The 26835-nt window shown below is 40.8% G+C and overlaps 1 protein-coding gene across 2 annotated transcripts in view; it reads right to left on the bottom strand.

Moving 5' to 3' along the window:
- LOC149068653 (large neutral amino acids transporter small subunit 2-like) overlaps nucleotides 1-26428 on the bottom strand; it is a 51051-nt gene extending 24623 nt beyond the window's left edge. The window contains exon 1 of one of the 2 annotated variants that reach the window (XM_089251309.1): nucleotides 25529-26428. In XM_089251309.1, the coding sequence (XP_089107435.1) occupies nucleotides 25529-25952 (424 nt within the window). In that variant the 5' untranslated portion in view covers nucleotides 25953-26428. Of the gene's footprint in view, nucleotides 1-4491; nucleotides 5382-25528 lie in introns of those variants that run through there. The other variant, XM_089251308.1, reaches the window with a different exon arrangement.
- Nucleotides 26429-26835: the final 407 nt, after the last annotated feature.

Genomic DNA, 26835 nt, shown 5'->3' with positions numbered 1-26835 from the left:
TTTTCTCTTCATGAAGAAAACCTTGACGCAAGAGCTCCAGGGCAATAGAAGTGCGCCCGAGTGGCGTGGTATTCAGCATCGAACTGAACAGTCTGGACACGTTTTCTAGGAGATTACCTTTTCCTACATGCGTGTCTCAGACAGAAATGTATGGGGGGGGGGACACTACGAACTCGACTGGGTTGTGTTGGTTGCGTAATGTGAAAAATAAAAAGATCTTCAGTTATCAAATCTTCAAACGCCCGAACATGGCCCCCACATCCTGAAGCACAGGGCCCCTAGGCTGGGGTCCCCTTTAAGATGAATTTATTGCGTGAAAAAACAAAAAATGATTGAAATCCCCCCGGGCCCCAGGGCTGGAGCCTTGTCAGCCCACCCCTTGTGGGGGCCATGCGGCCGAGTGGCGTGATAAGACCACCGTGAAGGTGGTCCCAGGTCCGAACCCGAGGGAGAATATACATAAGCTATTTTTCCTATCGAGCTTGAGGCGACCACCGATTGTCGGCTCCTTCATTTCCAACCATCTTATTAATGACAGTAAAATTGCAATATAGCCAGAGTTGGTGTTTGGTGACGTAGAGCAATAGAGGTCTGATTTGTCTCCGAGCATGTTATTTTCAGAATTGGATATTAACTACACTACTACAAGTCGGTCCACTATACTTTCGTGTGATTTACTGACTTCACCAATGGAGCAATGTAGACGAGTAAGCAGATTGTGAGGTGTTGCCGAAAGTGCCTGGAAAGCAGTGCGGATTCATCATCGTTCCCCATCTTTGAACCAAAAAAAAAGTTTAATCGATGACAAAAGCAAAATAGGGATAGGACTGACGTCACATTTGCTCTCAAAATGGTGAACCATCCTGGGGTTTCAAAGAGCCCTAGTGCTGCTTGTTAGCATACAGGGTGTCCTGAAAGTCCTACTGCGACATTTATCTTATCAACCGTTCCTCGTCTATAGAGGTAAGATTCCAATTTTTGAAAAAAAATGCTCAAAATGTGTTCAGAAATCTTTCTGTACCAGTTTTAAGAGTGAAAATACAGTGTGTCACAAAATAAAAATATCTATAACTTTATACTGTCCTTTAACTTCTAGCTAGTAAGTTGTTGGCCTGTTCCTCCAGATCAGTGACTACCAACGTGGGCGTTAACGCCCCCTGGGGGGCGATGGAATGTTTCAGGGGAGCGGTAGTTGCGTTGGGGGCGACGGGAGAAAAAAATTTCTGATGGGGGCGATGGGACAAAAGAGGTTGGGAAACTATGCTCCAGATGAAAAAAAAAAAAAGTTCCATGTTTCAAAAATCGGACAAAAGTTATGACAGAACAGCAAAAACTAACGGACAGCGTTTCTTTCCCTCATTTATGCTGTCCTTTCTCAAACTTTTCTCCGATTTTTGAATATCTCAGCGAATATTGCACTTAGAAACAGATTTTTTTTGGGCTCAAAAGGGACAGGAAAACTTTCTAATTGGAAGTTAAGAGGATGGAAAACGTATAAAAATTTAGATTTTATTTTGTGACACATCGTATTTCCACTTTCAAAACTGGTGTGGAGTGATTTTTCTAAACACATTTTGAGCATTTTTTAAATTAGAATCGTACCTCAACGGCTAACGGTTGATGAGAAGAAGGCCGCATTAGGACTAGATACTTTAGATACGTGCCTAAATTACGAAAGGATGTTTAGCGGTTTCGATACCCGGTTCGTCCTTTTCAGTAAACTTTCCCGTCGCTGGAGTACAACAGAAACAGCGGTATGACCACATGAAAAAGATTGCTATCGCAGGGATTCCCCCATCGAGGGGTTAGCGCACCAACCTCTCTCGGTGAGTATATAAAAAAAAAAGGCTTCGTTCGGAATTTACCATAAATTGTAGGTCTCGGTTTGATTAGCCCGCGCGAGCAGAAAATGATCGTGGTGCAACAAAAATGATCAAATGATTGGTCAATGGCTCCTAGGCCAACAGCAAAAAAAAATCCTATATTTTTAGGTGCAAAATTTGTCGAGATATTCGAATTCAAAATCAGAGAAACGTTGAGAAAAAACAAACCAGCATAAATGAGGGAAAGGAGCGTTGTCCGTTAATTTATGCTGTTCTTACCTTTTTTTCCGATTTGCGACTTCAAATATTTCAGCGAATATTGCAATTAGAAACATGGATTTTTTTGTTGGCTTCAGAAGAGACAGACCAACTACTTTTTACTTAGAAATAAAAGAACTGAGGGAGAAGTACAAAAATTAAAATTTTTTTATTTTATTATGCTGTATTTTCATTACCGGAACTGGTACAGGGTGATTTATGAACACATTTTGAATTGGAACCTCCATGACGAGCGGCTGGTGAGAAAAAGACCGCATTAGGACTTGCAGGACACCTTGTATAGAAGTATTTAGAAGAGGTCTCGTGTTAGACGCATGAGTCATGTATACTATGCCTTATGACTCCAAGCATTAAGGCCGGTTTACATGCGGCAAGCGATTTAGTTGGTAACTAAATTTTAACTTACAGATTGTTCTGAAAAGTGTCCACACGGTAAGTAGCAAGTAGACGCTCATTGGATAATTTTTACGGAGGCGAGAGCAGTTGGCGCATGCGCGCTAAATTCGACTCGAATCAACGGTAGGAAAGATATGCAACTCTCGGGAGAATAATAGCAATGATTTTTATATATCCGGCATTCAAAAAGGTGTTTTTTTTCCCTTCAAAGCTCATAGCTTCGCAACAATGGATAAAGATGATCCGGTAGAACTAACGAATACTGTTATCAGAGCCACATATGATTTTTTTTTTTTTTTTTAAAGAATACATTTATTCACTTCCACTTATATAAGAGGGGGAAAAAAGAATACACAACATATTTTAGACTGACGTAAATATCGATTATACGATATTTTAATCGAAGTTAAAGGGGAGAATTATGAATTATGTAAGCCGAAAAGATTATGGGAGAAGATTCTTGGCGTTTGAAAATTAAATAATAAAGATTCATTAAACAAAAATTATTAAACAAAAATTATTTGAAACCACCATCCTATATTTCCGCGGAATTCTAGCAAAACGGTAGGAGACGACGGAGAATGAACAGGTTCACGCTTGAGATCAAACTAAACCCCTCCGCGAGAGAGCAAAAAGACCCCTCCAGAGCGGCAGTTCACGCCCACTGGCGCATGCGCGTAGGTCTACTTAACCGGAAAAAATAGAACCGTTTGTATTTCACTTGTCCACTAAATCACTTGTGCACTTGCCAACTAAAGCCGTGTAAACGGCCCTTATCGTCTGCATACATTATATCGTACTTGGCAAGTTAAAACTTAGTTACCAACTAAATCACTTACCGCGTGTAAACGGGCCTTTATTTGAATTGATTTTTTGGATAACTGATGCGCGACATTGAGAACGAACCCTCCCCTCACCACATCCGAGAAAAAGTTTGACGAGAAACTTTAAGTAGTGAACCAAATGAACCATAAACAAAAGCCGGACGGGTGTCGCGGGCACGAATCGTGTGAATCCACTTTTACGCAGTGTTTCCGGGGGGGGGGGGGAAGGAAACGTTGAACCTACATCAAAGGGTACCATCCTAGGAAGGGTGGTGACTAAATCCGAGTTGAAACGGCGAAAAAATGCCATGTTGACCAAAAAGAAATGTAGTAGGGGGCGCCAAAAGTAGGTCACACAAGGATTTAACAAAAAAAAAAAAAACAAGGTATCACAATCAGTTTATCGAATAAGTTTACTGTATCACAACCTTCAATATGTAAACCGATGCGATATTGGGGGCCTTCAAACTTTTGAGTCACATGCTATGTTCACGTCCAGCATTACAACATTACCTATAGCACAATTTTGCCATGCATTTGAAACTCAAAAGTTGATGTCCATATTTAGATGTAAGGTGCCGAAATTCGTCAATTCTGTCGACCATCGACCGTCCATTGTTGCGATATTTGACTGCCCAGAGTCATGTGTACGTAAGGAGGGGAACGGAGAGCCCGTGACTTCCTCCAAACGATCGGAAAATTGAAATTATTTTAAAATATCAATGTAAAATATCAAATTAAATATAAAATATCGGAAAAATACCTTTATATGTTATTTTAATCGATTTCTGTTAATTTTAAAAAGGTTTTTAAAATTCAGTAGAAAAAATTCGATCTAGTCCACACCCCCCCCCCCTCCCCCAATCTGTTTGCTCCTTCCAAATGGGGCATTCAGTCAAAACTGAGTCAGGGCCGTCTTGAAACGTACAGGTTTGGGGGAGGGGGTGCTCACGATATCAGAATCACATATGGTACTATAATTAACGAAATTATGTATGTAAATTGGTTGACAGGTACTTCTAGCCTTGTTACTGCATCCTCAGAATATCATTTTGCCGGACGCCCATCATACTGTTACGATGTCTGCTTACAATTCGATATCCATCTCACAAAAATGTAAACAAATATACTCTGATACAACGTCAAAGCTTAGATAACATCGTACTTACTCATAGCGATGACAGCCAACACCCTCACAGCATCCGCAGGTGGCACGCAGTTAGGAAACAACGGCTGCAGAATGTAATTGGCGAACGTTATAGCAGCGATGATGTTTGTCACGGGCGCTATAATGATCATGAACACCCACAGGTACAGAAACGCCGGCAGCTCGCCGAACGCCGCCTGTATGTACGTGAAATCGCACCCCGATCTAGGAATGCTAGTCCCGAGCTCTATGTAGCACAACGCGCCGATCATCGACAGCAAACCCGTGCAAGACCACACCATCAGCGCCATACCGATCGACCCCGACGACTGCAGGACACCTTTAGGAGACACGAAGATCCCGGTTCCGAGTATGGCGCCCACTATCATCATCACGCCATTGAACAAGCTGAGGTTACCTTTCGAAAGCACGTGGTAATTATCATGGTTATTGTTTTTGGGATCCTTAGACTTGTGGGATCCCAAAAGCAGGGATTTCTCCGAGAGGCTTCCGTAATGGCCCATCGCTAGGAAATTTCAGAGTCCACACACCGAACACAACAACCGGAGTGAGTGTCCTTACACTCGAAACGCTGATTAATTACAGGTTTTACTTCGGATCTGCGAAGAAAGTCGAATTCCTAGATGGCCTTGCCTCCGGTGTTTAATAGTGACGTCTATCGACGAAAGAGCTGACGCAATATTTTCTATCTACGAGTTCGTGGTGGTGCCTCCGAGCCTGAATGGCGAGGAAAAAAGATTTTTAATTGAGAGAATCACCACGTGATTGAAAACAATCACGATTTAACACACATTTATAGTGTGAGAGAGAGAGATTCGGTTCAGACTGGAATCCCTCTGACAGATAAAATGGCCTATTTTTTTGGGGGCGGGGGGGTTCGGGCTCTAGTTCTTTGAACTCACTCTCAATTTATATATATACACAAATCAGGTCCAAATTCTTCCCGGCGTCCCTTTCATGTCAACTAATTTCGAGAGATAACTTCCAGCTGATCCAAGAAGATCTAAGCGGATAATACTGGTTCGTTAAGAGAAAAAAGAAAACGTACGGTTGTGATTTATTGCAGATTTTTTTTTCTTTCTACTGACCAAGTGAGTACGAAGGGCATTCGGTTCCGTTCCGATCTGGTTTTTACTGCGACCACTGGTCTGTTTCGGAGAAACTCGTACCGTAGATAATTATCATCACTTATTATCATCGATGAGACCAAACATTCAAATGCGTAGTGAATTTGCTGACATGCCTGTCCGTCTCTCTCTCTTGATTCGGGCTCTACTATCTAACCCCGAACGCGTGATCGGGACCAGGGTCCTTGACTTTCAATGATTCATCACAGCAATCGGTTGAATTTCGATAGCTATTTATAGCCAATATTATGATACGTGGACAATTTTTTTTATCCCCTCTGATTTATGGATATCAAAGTCTGCTTCAGAAAGGGTTGATTGATTGGACGACTGAGTTTCCTATTGCAATCATTCAGTGAAATGTCCGAAAAAGGATTTTGAACCTATTCAAAAAGGTATTTTCTGAAAGATGAACGACTTATTGTATTCGTAAGAAAGCCCGAGTAATCTCATCTGACGCTATGAGTCAGGTAATATTCTGGTAAATACTACGTTATAATCTCCGATTTTACTAGAAAAACTGCAATCCGCAATAATGAAAGTTTACTTCAAGTGTTACTCTATTTTTTCCTCAATATGGACAGCTTCATTGAGCTTGTAAAAAATATGTAGGAAACCCCCAGAACACCTGTCTGTTCCGTCAATACAGAGACGTGTTCAACTCGGACGGTTTTACTATATCAATAGGTTTTGAGAAATTTGTTATGCTCTTTCCTCTGTTTTTATCGATTTTAAAGAGAATATGCACGCTCCGCATCCTCCTATAAAACTGATCGTGCCATTTTTGCACGATCTTCTCTTATACAGTTCGCATGATCTGTTTGCTCCTCCACCTTTGATATAGCTTGCGGAATTCGTTAGTTCATTCTCTTGTGCAGCTTGCAAAATCGGCTATCTACTCCACTTATACAGCTTGCGAAATATCCAAGCTGCTACTCCTCTTATACATACAGGTTGCATAATCTACTCGCTCCTCTCCTCGTAAAGCTTGCGAAATCTGAACGCTCCTGTTCCTCTCATACAGCTTGTATGATTTTTCGGCTCCTCCATGTTTTGTACAGCTTTTTGAACTCTCCACGACGCTTCACTCCTTTAACAGATTGCAAAATCAGCCAGCTCCTCCTCTCACATAGGTTGTGAAATCTACAGGCTCTTCCTCGTATACAGCTTGTATAATCTGTGACCGCTGGCCATTGATTTTCAGTACCTCGTGCAGTTAAAAGATCACTCATTAACATAGCTTAGATCAAACATTCAAATGCGTAGTAGTAGTGAATTGGCTGACTAGCCTATCCGTCTCTCTCAAAAAAATTCAGGCTCTTCACTATCTAACGACGAGCACATAATTAGCACCAGGGTCCTTGCCTTTCAATGATTCATTGCAGCAATCGATACATAGGGTGATTATAATTAAATTTCCCGTGTACTCCAAGTAGTTTTTTCAAAAACGCTCATCCGAGTACGGCCAAGGTTTTACGATACCTTAATATCTGAGACCGTGGGGGAAGAGATTTATGAAATAAAACGGAAAATATATAGTTCAATTTTCAACCACCAGGTGAAAAAAAGTGGAGCTTTTTCATTGAATTTTTTCTTCTCCCATGGACCATACAGCGTGTATATCAAGTTTCGATGGAATACATCCATAAGAACGAGAGCTACATAATTCTGAGTAGTTAAATGTTCTGATACTGCTTTGACCAATGTAGCGCCTGTTCTCGTGGATGTATTCAATTGAAACGTGGTATATGGACCATGGGCGGAAAAAAAGAAATGCAATAAAAAAATTTTTTTACCGCAACTTTTTTCACCTGGTTTTTCGAAAATTGAACTACTTTTTTACTGCATAAATCTCTCCCATGGTCTGTCTCATTAGGATATCCTGAAAATTTTTGTTGCATTTGTTGCTAGTGCGCAGAATTATTCAGAGTACGGGAACCTTTAATTATAATCACCCTGTGTATATTTGGCGCATTACATTTAGACCGGTATGCAGCATAAAAAAAAATAATGTATGATATTATGCCCTATTTTGTTTGTTTCATGCTGCATTACCTGTTTGAAGCGAACAACTTACTTAAAAATTACAACTGATAGATCTTTGCTTTTTATTTGATAGGTGGCAGCAGAAATATCCCACATTTTTTTGTGATGGAAATTTTTATCGATATTTTTGTGTAAAAAACATTTTTTACAATTTTAGAATCGATCACAACATTTTTAGTCTTTACGGGTACTTTGCACACTGTATAAAAGGGTCATATAATATAAAAAATTTTTTTGGAAAAATGTATATGACTAAGAAGTCTCTTGTTATCATCCGTGAATACCATCCGGATATACTATATCACTGGAAGTGGGGTTTCCGTTTTACAAAACAGCCCAGTTGCAGAATGATTCCATTTTTAGCTCGGATACAGTACAATGGAGGCTCCCCATGACCGTACCGGGCTGCTTAATATCAGGAACATGAAATATATCAAAATACGTTGAGTACACATTTGTATCATGATTGCCGAAGAAAGCGTTTCTAGGGATTTTCACGCCTGCGTGTAAGCACACTAGCATCATCGTCGTTGTCCCCATGTCGGACATGTTGTCGGAAAAATACATGCTGAGTTGAAAATTTTACATGCCCCGGCCATGTTGGGCAATAGATTTTGTGGAAAAAATGATAGGGTTGATCCCATTGCTGCTGCTGGTACGTTTTGAAGAAGATGCCATCTACAATTCTCAAGATTTGCGATACAACAATTAGCTCACCTTGATAAACTAACATGAAAGGAGGCTGTAATTGTGACATTCAACACTGCTATAGATCAACGGCATCTGACAGATATAGCTCAATAACCTCGATAAATTTCATAATGGCACCTGAAACCGAGAACCTATTTTTTAACCCTTTGAAGGTTTCTTTAAAATTTCACTGACCCGCATTATAATTGCCTGCACAGTGGAAATCACTGAACTCTGTAAAATACCACACCTTTTTTCAAGAATATATTTTTTCATATTTTGCACAGATGATAGTGTTTTCCTTCTAACTACGAGAATAATTAACAGAGGAAGAGAAATGATACGACTTTTTCTATTATTAATACTATACGCATATTCCTGTACTACCCTTAAAAGAAAGAAAAACTGTCCCTTTCCTGCTCTCCGAGACCATCCATCCCTTTGGGGAAAGAGCGAAAACAATCCCAAGATGTACTCTCTTGGCGGTCAGCGGTCATGTCTGTCCGTCTCTCTCCTGCTCTTACCAAACTTTGAACAAAAACTCACTTCGCTCACTAGCAGTTGATCTGACAGGTTGGGGGAGAATGTAAAAAATATTTCAGAATTAAAAAAAAACCACCACAAAGCATCTGTACTCGCCATTGACAAAATAGGAGGGTTTTGAAGAGATGAGATATCTTGTAATTTTCTCGAAATAAAAGGCATGAAATTTGGCGAGATATCTCGTCAATGTCGCTGTGAGGATTATGAAAAAACATAAGCTCTTACCCAAAACAGGGATGAATAAGAGTCTCACGGCATCCACGGGTGGTTCACAACCTGAAGGCAGCAGCTCCAGTACGTGATACGCAGTCGTCGTTGCCAAGATGGCGCACACGACGGGTGCATTGACGAGCACAGAGGCCCACAGACACAAGCATGCAGCTAATTCACCGAAAGCGGTTCGTATATAATTGTAATTGCAACCGGATAGCGGAATGCTAGCGCCTAACTCGATCTAACACAAAGCACCAATCACATCACCGAAAGTCCAGTGCTAGACCATATAACGAGGGCCAGTCCGATGGAACCAGCAGTACTACTTTCGGACAAACGAATATTCCGGACCCTACAATGGCTCCTATGGTCATCGTCACGCCGGTGAAGAGACAGAGTTTGCACTTTTTGGGATCGATCAGCATCGATTCTTCACTCGTAACGTGTGGACCAAAAGTGGTCACTGGTATCATTTGACGAATCTAGTGTCCGAGATAAGAAACTACTTTTTGATCCCAAAAAGTTTTCACATTCAATACCGAGAAGAAATCATTGAGCTCCGTATAAAGTCAGCGCTGTGTAGTTCGTAATACATTATTTTACTAGCAGCTGTTCAAATAAACGTAAAGCGACAACCATACTCATAAAAAACGCTAAACACATCCGAAAAACGCTTTTCTGCCGATACCAGACTATAGAGCACGGATTTCCAACTGGTGTTCCGCGGAACCCCGGGGCTCCGTGGCAGTTTCTTTGGGGTTCCGCATGATCAAACGCCACGGAACCCTCAAATAAATCCGGATCCCGAAAAACTTTCAAAGAAGAAAATTTTTTGTTGCCGAATATATTCGTAAAGCCTTTTTTAACGAGATTGTGTCGCGTTTAAAGAAAGCCAAGATTACTTTGATGATTAACCTAGAGAATGTGGAAGCATGTGATTGTGACCAAAATAGTGTGCGTGTGTAATTATGTGAGTGACCGAGGACCGAAAACAGTGAGCTAGAGAGTGTGAAAGCATGTGAACGACGTTGAATTTCGAAGACCGGGCACACCCCGCTTCAAATCTCAGAAAGATATCGAAGCGTTCCCGAAGAATGGATGTATCCTTCGGGAACGATTGAAAGATAGTGATACACAGACATTAAAAGTATGGGAGTGGGGGGGGGGGCTATGCAGGCTATAGTTCGGGGCAGCTACTTTGGGGGGAACGAGTAGCCAAGAAAACTAGACCAGAATAGATGAATGAATTGCGGCAAAATTTGTATAGAGCCGACACGCCACCAAACGATAAATCTGCATCGGGGGGGGGGGGGGGGACCCTTATTTTAGTTCCTCATCGGAGGGCACGGGAGCGGATGATGGTTATAATAAAAGCTCTAGTTCGTGATAACATGTGTATTGCAGTGCATATAAAATATATGTTAATATCTAATACTGTAAATCACAATGTATAAATTGATTGAAATACATAGTCCTCAGATCACGAGAAGAGTTACGCGAACCCCCCTCTCTGGAGAGGGTCCGTTTCGGCGTGGGGAAAGGATAAAAATTATCCCGGGTTGCCAGTAAAGGCTCTGTCTTGGCGCAAATCGGTTCTCTGTATTCTTCACGCTTTAGTGAGTTGCGCTTTTTTGTGTTGGCGTTTGTTAAAAAATGTACTCGAAAATTATTGTTATAAATTTTTGAAGTAAATTAAGTTTTTTAAATTTAAAAAATTTGAATTTTTATTAAATTTATATTTAATATTTTGAACTAAAATATTTGATACAGAAAAAATTCGAAGGGAGTAGTGATCATTCAGTAATAAAGGGAGTAAAATTACTTTAAAAGCCACCTTAAGGGCATGTCTCCCCCAAGGGCAGGGCTGACAGGGATCCAGTCCTGGGGCCCTGGATGATTCTAATCATTTTTTACAACTATAAATTCATTTTAGAGTCGAAGATTCCAATCTGAGAGCCCGGCTGCAAGATGTGGGGGCCATGCTTAAGGGCATCGGAAGCATGGTCCTCTCATGCTGCAGCAGGGATCCTGGCTGGGATCTCTCACCGGCCGTCCATTCTAAATTTACAGTGCGGGGAAAAAAAAGAAAATAAGAGTTCTCCTATAGGCTGGATTTTGCTAGCCCATCCTTCGTCTTCAGCTCGTCTGCCACTACGAAGGTTACCATCAAGGTCCATGGGTTCGAATCCGGGCATAGAACATTCGAAGCATGTTCTTTACCTACCGAGCCTAGGGCGACCACCGATGGATGGAGCCTTCATTTCCCACCCAACTCCACTGGTTGGAAATTACTGTATGGCGATATGACCGGAGTTGGTGTGCGGTGTAGTAGCCCATCCTTCAGGGGGGCCATGGTCGAAGATGTTTTATACGAGCAGTGTTCGGCTTCAGCTTGATGCATGGAACTGATTATTAAAAAAAAGTCTGGAGTTTTCGATCCCTTCTGCGCGGAATAAAAAATATATTTTTTGTATTAAAATAATGTGCCGTAAGTGCTCGAGCAGCCGGGCCGTCTTAAGAGCATCACGGGCTTTCCCGGGCCAAGTGATTTTTCTGAGGTCCTACCACGTAAATTCTGGAAAATTTGAACCAGATCTTAGTTTTGTGAATCTAATGCGACAATGCCTTAAGACGACGCTGTCGAACAGCCGGTGTTTACGCAACAAAAACACTGCGATGACGACGTTATCGAGAGCACTGCCGTGGCGCTTTTACTGAAATTTCTAGGCCAAAATAACGCTAAAGACGCCAAACGGGAAAGTGCCGTTGCTAATGCGCTATTCTCGATGGGCAGTTGCTTCACCTAAAAGTAAATAATAGAATCGTCCGACGCGACGTAGCCAGTGTTCTTCTCGTGATCGGTGGACTATAACTTGTATCACAGTTTTCTTCGATCTCGTGGAAAGTTTGCTGATTGATGGACTGATTTGCTTCTGCATATTTCAGCTCCCCCGATGTGTATAGGTTTTTTTATGTTGAAAGATCAAACGATTGTCGGACTCTCTATGTGAATGTATATCTACAGTGTGATAATTACAATGTAAAATATAATGCTTAAGCGAAGTAATTATAAACTCCAGGGACCCTAAATTGCTGCTCGCGAGTTGTTAATGGTTGCTCCCTGGGGTAAGATGTAAAGTTGATTTTTTTTTTTTTGTGGAGAAAATAAATGCCTCCTTCGGGTAACCCCGTATGGCGAACTATGTTTGCCGGGCCCAGGGGTTAGTATCTCTTATAATAAAAGCTCTTTATTCGTGAATATGCCTCCAATAGGATGGCAGGGCTCCAAACTCTGGAGTCCTAACCATAAGTTCAATCCATCACGGCACGAAGTGCCTGCAGTAGGGCCCTTAAACAGAGATCTTCGGTAGACCTTCCAGGTAAGACTTAACAGCCTCTCTATTATGAACTTATAGAATGAAAAAACAAAAATTATGAGGATAATTCTGGGTCCAAGAGTTGGGCTCTGCCATCCCCACTGCCTTGTAGGGGCCATGTGGGCACCTCAGTTGAATAGGGGTTTCACGATAAGATCTGGCGCAATGATTTACGACAATAAATATGTATATTAAGAGCAGAAATCCCATGCGGGAGGGGAACGTGCCCCCTCCTAAGCCGACCAAAAACTTTAAAAAAAACGCACAATATTTCAATTAAAATTAAACTATCGGAAGCAAATACCTTTATGCTATTTCAACCAATTTCAGTTAATTTTAATGAATTTGAATTATTATAATGATCTCCAAAATTTCTCGGGAAGACAATTTTTGTGCCCTCCCCCCCAAGCCAAAGGTCGATACTGCGTACGGCCCTGCTTCAAAGGTGGTGCGCTCTTTCATTTTGCACTGGGGCGATGGTGCTGTTGAGACGGCATTAGGGTGAAACTTTTTTTTTTCGATAATTATTAAAAAATTTGTTTAAGTTCTGTAGAGCTGCTTCATTATCGTCAAGGGTTCCGCTGAATAGCCATATAACCATCAAGGGTTCCGCGAGAAACTCTACGTTGGAAACCCCTGCTATAGAGCAAGGGGTGCACAGCATTAAGGAGAGTGCGGGCCACTTCATTGATTTGAAAACATGTAGAGGGACATTTAAGCTATCTCTAAATGTGCCGCGAAACACTTAAGTGATCTGGGAGAATGTGTCGCAAGCGAATTAAATCATGTGAAAACACGCCGTTGGCCAGTTGAGTGATCTAGAACAGTGCCGTGGGTAACTTGAGTGATGTAGAACTCTACCTCGGGCCGTTTAATTGAACTGGAAATTTTCCTCACGTCAATTAGGGGATTTTTAAATATGCCACAGGTCTCGAGTGATTTGTAAATGAGACGCGGGTTAATTAAGTCATCTGAAAATATGTAGCGGGCTACTTAAGTGATGTGGAACTGTGCCACTGGTCGCTTAAGTGCTCTGTAAATGTGCCACGGGACGTTTAATTGCTCTGGAACAGTGCGGCGGTCATTTAAGTGATCTATAATTGTACTGCTTAGTTCAATTTAAAAAAAATTAAGTTTGAAGTCACTGGCTACATCAAATGATTCCAAGGACCAGATTTGATCCGCGGGCCGTAGGGTGAGCATATGTGCTATAAAGAAAAACAATTTTTTTTCTCAGGCTGGTATTACACTGTAAAAGTTTGATAAAAAATCCCTTTTATAAAACTTGAAAAATCTAACCAATAAGGTTATTGGTTACATTCTAGAAAATGCAACCGAAGATATTATTGGCTGCATTTTTAAAGTTTTATAAAAGGGATTTTATCAAACTTTTATAGTGTAATACCGGCGTCAGTCAAAGATGATTGTGGCCAAGAATTTTGAGAAAAATTCAAAAAGCAATTTTCACGTAACCTCGTAACCAAATATGGATTTACAAAATTTGGCTGCGCTATCCTCAGAGAGCTACAGGTTTGTACTTAACGCATATTTTGCAGCATGTTGCGGTACAAGATGAACAGTTTGGACTTTGGAACCATAACACACACACACCTTTTTTCGATTCCTCCTTTCAAAATCATTATAAACCCCTAGGAACCGTTAAACTCTTGATTCTAGGTTAGGCCTCAAAGAGAATACTTACTTTGAAAGCTACGCAAACGCGTCATGCCAGAGAGAAATCTGCAGCAGCAGCAGGCTTCAACTACCAGAGGGAGGGGGCGACCGCACCTACCAAGAGCTGAATAATGTGGGAAAATTTGTCAGAAAATACGGGGACGATCCGAAGAACCCACATGATTCGCCCCAAGCGACACATCACCCTACAGTCATACTTGCCTCCGGTCCATCCGTTGCTGATGCCTAACTTGCTTTCTTCGCAGCTGAAGACGTTTACCTCGACTCTGTTCGAAGCTGAGATGTCTGACTACGCTTCATTCGCAGGTGAAGATGTCTGCCTCCACTTTATTTATGGCTGAAAATGTCTGCCCCCCCCCCTCTATTCTCAATTGAAGATGTCTGCTTCCACGCTATTCGAGGCTGAAAATGTCTGCCTCCACTTCATTTGATTGCCCAAGCACGGATCTAAAACTGGGTTGACAGGGATGATCACCCCTCCGAAGAGCCAAATAATATAGGACATGTGAGTCCCGTAAAATACGGGACGATCCATAGCGAAACCTATATTAAAAGTCGCCCCTCTCCCAGCACATCCACATCATTAAAACCAATGCCCAAATATTTTTTTGCCAGGTTTTTTTTTTAAGACGATTTTTGTTACGGGCACACCAAGTGTACACAAAATGCTTGAATCACCGACTCAACCCGGACATCCCCCCGGATTATGCAGGATGGCGGAAGACTATCGCAGTGTCTTTGCTGATTCGCGATTCCCTTAAGGAAACATAGTGACGATCCACTCATTTGTCTGCAATAATTCCGCTCGACAACCGGAAAGAGCATCGCAACGCGTTTCCAGAGAATCGGTGTGGTGCTCTGAGGCAACTTCAAAAACGCGTTGCGTGTCAACAGCGAATATATTCCAGAATACGTGGAACATTCACCACCGGATGCATTGCGTGGCTATTCCAACGGACGTGCCTGACACGGCGTGATTTAAAAATTTCAACATCCGGACTGCGACATGCCATTTCTCGTGATGGTAGAAAGTATGAAAAAAAAAGAATTCTGATGTGTATTTTAGGTATCGCAAGTAGCTTAGGGTTAACCGTTATCCGGAAAAACGCTCATTATCTCTTTGTAATGATTCATTTACCTCTGCTCATAACAGATGGCGTCACTATACTGAAAAACATCAGTTTTAAACAAAAATTAAAATACAACTGCTATTTCTATTTTTTTTTTCGATCTTCGATAAGGGTTACCACATCTGGACACTTCAAATGAAGACGTGTGCACTCGTGATACATTATTAACTTTCCATTCACGTCTAAGAGATGGTGCCACAATACTCACAAAAAAACCTTGGTTTACCAATCAAAACAGAGAACTGCTATTAGTTATTTCATAGTCAGGTGACCATATTTCCTCGAGAGAAATATGGAAAATTGGGATTCCAAATACGGGACATAGCCAATTATCGCCAAAAATGGCGCCAAATCAGAACAAAGTTGCCAAATATTATCGAAATTACGGAAAAATCACAATGGCGGGAAATGAAGTATTACTGCAAATTGCAGTGGATTAAAATGAATTCCACGAAAAACAAAACGTTCTCCAAGACAAATGTGGGAGATTAATATTCTCATTTATAGTTGTAGTTATCACAATATAATTTATGAGTTGAAAATTAATTTCAATCGTACTTTCGACTTCGTTTAAAATACGGGAAAAACCGGGACACTTTTGCCAAAAAGTCGGGACGGTCAAAAATACAGAAAAAATACCGGGACTGTCCCGGAAAATACGGGACGTATGGTCACCCTATGGTCATAGGCTTCTGACGTAGGATCACAGAATTCCAAAATTTACAAATGAGGACATTCATTCAAACCGAGCACAAGTCCCATCTATCGCCCCATAGGCAATTTACTACCGATTGAGTTGTGCCGGAAATGTGAATGCGTCCCCACGAATCCCCTTGGTACCCCGGATCTCCTATAACCCGAAACCCCTGGACGTAGGAGACCCAGGACAAATTAGGACATGTGCACGCACACTCTTGGCAACATCACTTGCGTATTTCCACAACAGATGGCGGCTCTACATCAAAATTTTTTGTTTAGCACAGGGACGATTGTTTTACAACAAAAGGCACATTTGATATTTTCTTTATATGACAGTTTTCTGAGGGTGTGGTGGCGCAAGTTGTAGGCTAAGCATGGGCGGAGAATACGAGGGGGGGGGGCGTAGGGGCATTGTTCCCCCCCCCCGCAGCGTCAAAGGTGGAGTCCACTGATCTATATATACTTGTATATGAATTGACATCATCGTGCCCCCCGCCCCCAGACTTCCAAGTCTATCTCCGCTTATGAGGCTAAGTATAGGCCCTGGGTCTCCTCAAAGAGTGTGAATATGTGTGCGGGAAAAATCGACTAAACTGAAGAACAAATTATTTCAAGACGCATTTTTCTTCTGGAAGGAAAAAAAGGGAACAAAATCCGTAACACTGAAAATGAAGACAAAAAGTGGATTAAAATAACATCCATAAATGAGGACGCCCAGTAACCCTAGAGAAGCGAAGTTTGACAGATGTCGCGTACATTTATAGGGATTATTTCAATTTTTATCTGGGACTCGTTTTTGTCCCGTATTTTAATATTTAGCCCCATACATTTCAATTCAAAACAGTAAAAAACCTATACTTATCAGTTGGTCTCAGGCTTTTCTATTATTTCATCTTTAGGTCATAAAAATCTGAGACCTACTTATAGCGACTGCTGAATATTTTTCGCGCGTCTGCCAGATCTCTTGGTAGTTCGGTCGGGTGGCATCGCTTATCAGTGGGTGACACTGTTTGGTGATGATAGTCCTGCATAATCCCCCAGATTATTCTCGCGGCACGTCGATTATTCTCGATGACGCCCTATTACTGTACAACGTTCGATTCAGTTTTATAATAAGCAAAGGCATATACAAGAGGGGCGTAGTTTGATGTATTCTACGTAAGAAAGTCGTCTAGTGAAGAAAGTCTCGAATTCTGCGCCATTATTTTTCTTCAAGATTCAGCGTCATCTAACGGATAAAATAACCATTCAGATGAACATATTTCAGTGCATGTGCTGTCATCTATGTATTATTTGAAAAACGTAACTTATTCCATTTGGTTATTTAAAAGAAAATTTTGAATTCATATTTCAAGTTAAGCCCACCATGTATGTAGGCCTATAAATTCCCACAAAAGAAAAATCGCCTAGGCCCCGGGCCAAGTGATTTTTTGAAGTGAAAATTCTTGGAAATGCCAACCAGTTCTCATTTTTGTGAGGCCCCCGGGCCGTGCCTGGATCCATGGCCCCCACATCCTGATCAGGTCCCCTGGGCCCCTCCATAGTTAATTTATAGCGTGAAAAAGCAAAAAATAATGAGAGTCACTGGAGCCCTGTCAGCCCCACCCATGTGGGGGCCGTGACTGGGTGAGCCAACGTGTTAAGGCGGCACTGCCTAGTTCCCGCCCCCCGGATTGCACCCATATAGACCAGGTAATTCCACTCCATAGTATTTAAATAGAAGAGAAATAGTGAGAAACATTTTTTCTGGGCAGAATAAGGATGATTCATCTTATTAAATGGTGAGCCAGGACCAAAAGTTAAAAGGCAACCCCCTCCCCCAAATAATTGACAGCTTCCATTAAAAGATTTTATTTGAAGACCGAGCTCAATTCATTAAGAAGGAATAGTAATAGCATTGGGTTTTAAACAATAGAGAAAATGTTCTAAAATTTATCACAGATGGCACTACATTACATAAATAGGATTTGGATATTAGTAGGAAAATACACTTGCAGATGGCGCCACGAACACGCGTTAATGACTGCTCTCAACAGCATTTTTTTCCTTTTTTTTATTTCATGTTTCGAAGAAATTTCAACGGTTTTAGGGCATACCGGGGGCTGCTGATTTGAAAACTGGTGTTGGTTTTGCTGAATTCTATTAATATATAATTCTATTGAATATACAGTCGACGCTCGTTATAACGACCGGTTGGATAGATCCCAAACGTTTTCATAGAAGGACTATTATAATTATGTTTTACTTTCGATATAACGTCCGTTTTCGGTGGGACGAAGAGGCTCGTCATAGGGCCGTCTTAAGAGTATCATGGGGCCCCCGGACCAAGTGATTTTTCTGAAGCCCCTAACTTCCAAATTTTCGAAAAATTCAACAACTACTCGTTTTTCTGAGGCTCCTCTTCTCTTGAGGTACCGGGTGCCCGTTAAGACGGCACTGAGCGTGCGTCGACAATATTATTATATATTCATATCATGATCAGCCACCCACTGATCCTCATTGGTCAGCTGATCATCACACAATTTTCTTTAATTACTGATATTAAGTTTGATTTTATTATTGTGATTTACATTTCACACCCTTTGAATGTGATCTACATATACTGTACTTATGTACTCTGGCACTGAAATTTAACTTTCACTTTATCTAAAAAAATTAGAACCGAACCGAGACAAAATCAATGCCAGATTCGGATTCAGTGCCTCAAAATCATTGAAATATCTTTGAGAACCAAATCAAAGTTGAGCAGTTTCGTAACTGACAGCAATATTTTTTTAATCTCTATTATAGACACGGCCCATGGGCAGGCACAAGGCCACCCTTCTGACAGGGCTCTACACAGTAGGATCAATTTTTTTTTATTTTTACAATTTATGGAGCCCGAGAAAAATCGAGGCCTCGTGGCTCGCCACAGGTCTTGGGTATATAAAACAGCTTTTATACACCCCCTCAAAAAAAAAAAAAAAAAAAAAAATCACAGTAATCATTGATTATTTTTGTCGCATCACGGTCACTTTCTCCACACACGAGGGCAATTTAGATTGGGCCCTACAATTTATTGCCGAACGGCAGCCTTTTGTTTCTAATACTCATCAAGAGAGTTTGGTGCGCTAACCCCTCGACGCGGGACTTCCTGGGGTAGCAATCTTTTTATGTGGTCATGTCAGCGTTTATGTTGTACCCGTGTCAGGGACGTTTCCGACAAGGACGAACCAGGTATGGAACTCAACACCTCTAAACATCATTTGGTATACTTCAGGCGAGTATCTTATCGACCTGTGGGCTACTGCGCCCCCTAAAAAGAATCACAGTAACTCCCACACAACAATTCTGCTTTTTAGATTCCCCTCCAGGAAATTATTCAGCTTTTACACGAAGATAAAGTTGGAATAGGAGAAGTTTTTTTAAGGTTATAAACATCCGAAAAAATATAACGGCCCCTGAAGTGATTCAGCTTCGTTTTAACCCCAGGGCCAGTTCCTCGCATGGGCAAAGACAAGCACGTGCCAAGGGCCCACAAACTTTGAGAGTTTCAAAACTGGCCCAGAAAGCTTTTGTATTTTAATCACGTGATCACATGCTCCTCTCCCTCCCCACCTGCGTATGCCTCAGCCTCAATGAACACTATACAGGGTGCATAGGTTACAGGGCGTATGACATTTTACTGGCTAACCGTTGATTCTAAAGGCATATTTCCAATTAGAAAAAATATCCAAATAACGTGTAGTACTCAGATACATTATTCATGTGTTGCATAGTTATTAAAAACATAATAATAAATAAAACTTTTTATACAGTCTCCGCGTGCCCAAAAAAAACCCCAGTTAGAAAAATATTGCCCTGTGTCTTTTTCCCGATTCCGACTAAAAAAATTCCACGTTTCTAAGTGCAATATTTACTGAGACATTCGAATTCGAAAAATAGAGGAAAGTTGGGGGGAAAAAAAACACCGTTAAATTGGAGTAAAATGGGGTTTCCCGCATTTAATGCTGTTGTTTTCCCAATTTCCCTCCATTTTTCGAATATCTTAATGTTGCACTTAGAAACATGGAATTTTTTTTGTTGGCATCGGAAGAGACTAGGCAACTTTTTCGAAATTATTTGTTTCAACCGGGTTTTCGGGCACACGGGGACTGTATAAAAAGTTCATTTTTTTAAAAACTTTTAGTAACTATACAACCCCTTGCAACATAAATGACCTATCTGAGTGCGAGACGTTATTTTGACACTTTTTCTAATGGAAGTATACCTTCAGGTAGGATCAACTGTTCGCCAGTAAAATAGCATACGCTAGCTATTAAAAATACGAGAAACCATGTTAAACCAGGATTCCTTTCTGTCACCTGAATAGAGGCAAAACTGAAGGAAATAGATATTCTCTGGATTTTACGCTGTGAGGTGGACTCGGAAAGAAAAATCATCTGGTCCCCACCGGGACTCGATCCCAGGCCCTTCTTGCAAAACCGGGCAAGAGTGCTACCATCTACACCACTGGAGACACAACCCTGCTTTTCTTATTTCACGCACTGTGGCACGAGGTGCTTAAGTGCGTGATTCTCTTAACTTCAGCAAATGTCCACCCTCCCTCAGGTGGGACGGTAGAGACAGAGGGCCCTTTTCTCAGCCCAATACATCAAGGCAACAGATATTTTCTGGCGAGGTGATCGCGGAAAGAAATCGAAGAAACGCCTCACTCCACAGTGCGTAAAATAAGGAAAGCAGGGTCTGGTTGTGTCCAGTGGTGTAGTTGGTAGCATGCTTGCCCGGAATGCAAGAGGGCCTGGATTCGAGTCCCGGCGAAGACAAAGTGATGTAAATATGAAATTATATGAATAATTCCGAACGTTATATAAGAAATTTTCCTCCCAATATTTGTTTTTCGCCAGTTCGGAAATTATTTCTCCCATCTATACCGGTTCATGGATACGTTCACTTAATTTCATCGGTCTTGGCGACGTCTTAGCGAGGAAAATTGTAATTAGCCGTTTGACTGAATTTAGGTTTTTATTTAGTGACCACATTTTCCTTTTGAATTGTCTTCGAAAATTCCAATTAAAAAAAAGGAACTATGCCATTTCGATATTTTCATTCAAACAAATTGTTTTTTTAATTTTTTCAAACTACATCCAGTGATATTTTTCGGGCATGTAAAATATTCATTCGGGCATCTGTTATTTTAAGTTACATTCCCGACGGGGCATGTAAATTTTTTGTTATTCGTCCAACCTTGTTTTGTACGACTCTAGGGTCAGAGCTGCCCTAGGGGTGTGCGACAGGTGGCGTCGCACCGGGCACTTACAGTAATAGTAATTATTGCTTTAAGTGCGGCGCCCCCCTTTCCCGAAACGCGAGGCACATGTTATAGCAGAAATTATAGTTTCTTTCACGGGCTCGCTATGGCACTACGTCTGCCAATGTCCACACACACATCAGCGTTTCATTTTGGTCATATGTCACAAAGTCAGATGACGGCATTCAAGAGAAGAATACTAAAAAGTCCGATGAATCTCTCGCGCATTCGAAATTTGATTCAATTTTTAGATCCTAACCTATATTTGCTGCACGAAAAGAAGGGTGGACTACGGAAGAAGCAGGATGAATGTCAGCCTTCCTGACTAGTAAAGCTGATACCAGGGAGAGGCTACAACTTGCTGCCACGTAGGGGTACTCGAAATTCACGAAACTAATATGGCGTTGAATGGCGAACTTTATTGGAGAAACAATAAACACTTAACATGTAAACGGGGTGAATCAATGCCACCCATAATCCAGCTAGCCAGCCGATGTAGCTTCGGGAATGATGAAATTCTCCTAATTGCCCAGGAGAATTAAGATGTAGGATACTTTATGGAACAGGAATGTGCACCTAGAATGAGCTAAAACACCTGGGTGTCCGAACATTGGCTATAACACCAAACATGGCCCCCGCTCTGTCCCTTGCGGGATATAAGTGGATTACCTTGTGGCTGGGCCATTCTGGAAGAACTCTCCCGACATCCGGGCCCGGCGAACATCCCCCGACTCGCAAGCCACAGGGTCCGTCCCGCCGGGACCCCACTCTATCCCAAGCAGCCACACTCCGGGAACGCTTCGATATCTCCTTCAGATGGGAAGCGGGGTGCTGTCCGGTCTTTCAATGTTCAAGTTTCATAAGAGTTCTGAATTTTCAACGATCCTAGATGTACTTCTTTCATTTAATAGTATTTTTTCCTTTAATTTTTGAACCCTCGTCAGTTCTGGAATTATCTCTTTTAATTCCTATTCTAAATTCTCATGGATGCTGGAATTATTTTTCATTTCTTCTGAATTTTAATAGGTGTTGAAATTATCTATCAATAATTTTTCCCATTTTCGATTCATTGGTTCGGAATTTTAATTAGTTCTCAATAATTTCTTACATTAGTTCCCAATTTCAATTTGTTTTTCAATTATTTATTTTCAATTTAAATTATTTTCAGTTCAAAAGTTTCATTCATTACTTATTTTTGTTGTTAATTCACATTTGACCCAATGTATGCTAAAAACTCTTATTATGTAGCTTTTTTTTTTGAAACAAAAAAGTTACATGAAAATGATAACATGAATGAAATATGGAAGAAAAACTATTTGGGAAAAAATTACTAAATCAAAATTATTAATTAGTTAATCATTTATTTAAAATTTTAGAATATTTTATTGATTTTTCATCGCTTATAGCAATTTAATTCAAGTGGTTCCCAACTTCGAGACGTAAATGCAAGCCGAGATCCTTCCGTTAAAAATTCTCGCCAAAGTAAGCAACACGCCTACAACGGTACAAAGTGGGCAAAAAGTCTGAAAAAAAAAGACTAAAAATTCATAAAAACCGGAAAAAAGACCGGTTAGCATCACCAGGTCACGGGAATTTTTTGACAGGGGGAAAAAACTCGAAAAACAGCCGATAGATGGTGCTGGTACAAGCAACTCCGGTGGAAATATGCAAATGAGATGGTTATAAGAACCTGCGCTCCTCATCCACAACCAGTTCACCGTTGTAAACCGTGTATGTGAACAAGCATGCTGAGTGCGAAGGATAAAGCTTTGTTGAAGTTGTTTTACGTGAACCTATGGTGATGTGGAAACATACACACATTGTATTTGTATACTGCTGTAATAAACGATTTGGATGCATTCTGTTCGCTATTTGCGTATCTTTGAGTTGTGTACGTCAGCGCCACCTATCAGCTGTTTTTTTGTAATTTTTTCCTGTCTTAAAAGAATTCCCGTGACCTAACGATTCTTACCCTGCAAACAGTATTTTATTTAGACCAGAATCCAAGTTTTCCCCCCCATTCCCAGCGCCTGCGGGCTGATTCTGGGAATACAGACGAGCTCAGGTAGGTCTATGAAGAGAAGGAAAATTATGTATATGAGTGTACGTATTTTATTTCGGATATTTTCCAGTTTTTATGAATTTTTAAAGTTTCTACGGACTTTTTGCCCACCATGTATTTATTCACCCATTACACTTCACTCACAATTGGAAAAATTGATGGCAGATGGCAGCACACTACATGTAAGCTTTAAAACAAACCACGTTAAGTTCACAACGCGTACACACACATCACGACATTGTTAGAAATCCTGTAAAGGAATGTGTATGTACGGTGGCGAGTAGTAATCCGTTCAAAATTTAGGTAGAACACTCAAAACTAAAAACTCCACTGCTTAATTAGAAATGAAAACAATATTCCCAAAAAAAAAGGACAATGGTAAATAATAGGTAAGTTGTGAATTTTATATATGTGTGCATATTTTTTTGCATTCCTAGATTTTGTACTAGTTTAGGAATTCACGTATGCCGATCCTTCTCTCCCACAGAATATATGAATATGAAATCGGGGCTAAGGGGGCCGCAAAAATTAATACGCAGCTGGCCCAGCTGTCGTCCTAGCACCGGAACTAACGTCTGAAGGGCGGCCCTGCACTCGGTGAAATTATTCAGGTTCTACACCACATTCCCCAAGATAGAAATAAACCAGCTATTTCATACGGCCCATAAAAAAATAGTCATTACCAACATGCCGAAAACTTCACGAGCTTAGCTTTAGCGATTCCTCTCATTAAGATTAATTTACAAGGCATGTCCGCAATTCAACATGAAATCGATGATTAAGGAATCCGACTACGTTAAAAACGTCATTTTGGAAGAAAATATCGATTTTCATTTTTGTATTTTTCATGAAAGCCTATTTGTTGTGATACTGAACCAGGGCCTTGTTTTCTTTATATGACGCTCAGAACTGAAGTTACGTCCACTTTAGTGTTGCACATACAAGTATAATTCGTGAATAAAAACTTTGAACATGTTTTACGAAGAACGATATTTTGCACGTTTTATTTGAATTTGTGACAGGATTTCTAAAAATTTATTCAATGTATTCATTACGAAATTTTAATGATATCCTGCTATAAATTTTTAAGGTTTGGAATCAAGATCTAAGGGGGCTACCACATGTATTGGCCTATGGCCATGATTACGCTATAAAAGTTCTTTTAATGCAACCAATAAAGTTATTGGTTGCATTAGAAGAACTTTTATAGCGTAATCATGGCCATAGGCCAATACATGTGGTAATGCAACCAATAAAGTTATTGGTTGCATTTGCTCAAATGTAACCAATAACCTTATGCTTGCATTTCTAAAATAACTTTAATAAAACCTTTATAGAGTATAATCAGTGTTGTGGTGCAAATGCGGATAGGGAGGGTATACAGTGCGAAAGCCGTACTGTGGTACCTTGACATACCAAGGAAGGCAAAAGAAAAATCAGTGTTTTTTTAAACATGATACGCATGGGCGTACCCTGCGAGGGGCAGCTGCCCCCCCCCCCCAGAAGGGAAATTAAAGTGTAATAATTGGCACACAGCACAGGCTTAACAATTTAGTATCGCGAGTTGCCCCCTTTAATTCAGATCATGGGTACGCCCTTGATGATACGTAGAATGAAATTAAAAAAAAAAATTCACACGTACACTCAGATTTGAATGAAACTCGTGATCATGCAATACTTTTAGTTCAAAATCGGCACCACCACTAGCTAAATGTACTGCGAAAATAACGAAACATTTCATTCATAGCATTTTTTTTTGCAATCGTGTTTCCCATATTGCATGAATTTTTCTTAAAATTTGACATAAAAATGACTTTTCATAGAAAGCCATCAGACAAGTATATATTTACCGAACGATAAACTTTGTGATGAAAAATAAAAATGTAGTACAATGTCTTTTTGGCTTCCAGGAAGGAATTAGTGTCCCTTGGGGCCACAGTGTATATTCGTTACATGTGTGTCTTTTCGTGTGTTTTTGTCCAGTATTCGTGTAATGTGTATGTATTTGTTTACAATTTAAAAAAAAATGAAATGGTTAGTCTAAAATTTATTGTTTTCCCCACTTTGGGATACTTTCTATCAAAAAAATGTTATTAATTCAGTATAATTTTATAGTAAAGTGCTCTCGAACGTAGTTGGATACTTTTAATAGGAGAAAGTACTTACATAGCACGGAAGCAGCGATGAGCCTTACGGCATTCGACGGAGGCAGACATCCTTGGTAGAAAGGCTCCAAGATGTAATTAGCGAAAGTCAGAGAGGAGATCGCGTTCCCACCGGACACTATGACCACCATGGTGACCCACAGGAACAGGAAAGCCGGCAATGGGCCGAACGCCTTCGAGATGTAGGCGTAATCTCCACCGGACTTCACGATGCATGTCCCGAGCTCGGCGTAACACAGGGCGCCTACGGTACACAGCAGTCCACAAACGATCCACACGATCAGTGCCAAACCGATCGATCCAGATTCCTGCAGCACACCACGTGGCGAGACGAAAATCCCCGAACCGATTATGACTCCCACGATGAGTCCTACACCGTTGACGAGTCCAAGAGTCTGCTTGAGAGCGATTTTGTCTTCGGCCATAGTGTCACAAAAACTCCCCCTTATCTGTCTAAAGAACGAGTGTCCACATGATTTTTGCTCTCTCGACGCGACGCAACCGTGATTCTTACTCGCTCGAGTAAAGCATGTCTGAATGATGTTGCGTCATAACAACACGTTATTACGATTCATGGAAAGTTTTTCTTTGCCCAATTATTTTCGGTGTCGACGCGAGCGCCGTCTATAACCGACCTCGCTTTTTATTGTTGTGTGTGCGTTGCCTTGTTCTCTTTTTGTTTTTTCTCCCCCCCTCTATTTGCCGTGTTTTATCAAGTTGAACATCAATGTCGATTGGACTGAGACTTCCGGCTGCGGAAAAAGAATTTTAAAATAAATTCGAAGGACGGTTTATGGTTCAACAAGTTCCCGAATGATGTGGCGCGTGTTTGTTTCCATGTTGAGGGCCCCGAGATTACAAATTTGACCAAGTGGAGGGTAGGCCTGGTTTGAAGTAGTTGAGAGCCTTATCGATGCGTCCGCAATTAAATAGTTTTTATTTTATTGTTTTTGATCACGGAATAATTTGTTTTCGTTTGATGTGGAGATGATTGAAGAACTGTTATCATCTAGGGCAGAGTGTTTTTTTCCGCTTCACAAAAGCTCCTCGAGGAGGGGGAGGGGCATAGGGAATATAGTCCAGAGACATTTTGAGCTAACAACCTTCATAAAGCATTGAAAATGAACAGTTTTATTGTTTAAAACAGCGTGCACAAAGGAATTGTTTTTAATACTTTCATATCTTTTCACGTTAAAAAACAAATGATTGTCTTGTAGGGGGGGGGGGAAGTTTTGTGGTTGTACAGGATGATTCTAAATTCCTCAGGCGATATAGGACACCTAAACAAGAATTTTTGATCTTATGATG

The sequence above is a fragment of the Pholcus phalangioides genome, unplaced genomic scaffold, assembly GCF_987345545.1.
Source record: "Pholcus phalangioides strain wild (caught in Gottingen) unplaced genomic scaffold, Ppha-v1.0 ptg000024l_1, whole genome shotgun sequence".
Lineage (NCBI taxonomy): Eukaryota > Metazoa > Arthropoda > Arachnida > Araneae > Pholcidae > Pholcus > Pholcus phalangioides.
This window is presented reverse-complemented; position numbering and strand designations above follow the sequence as displayed.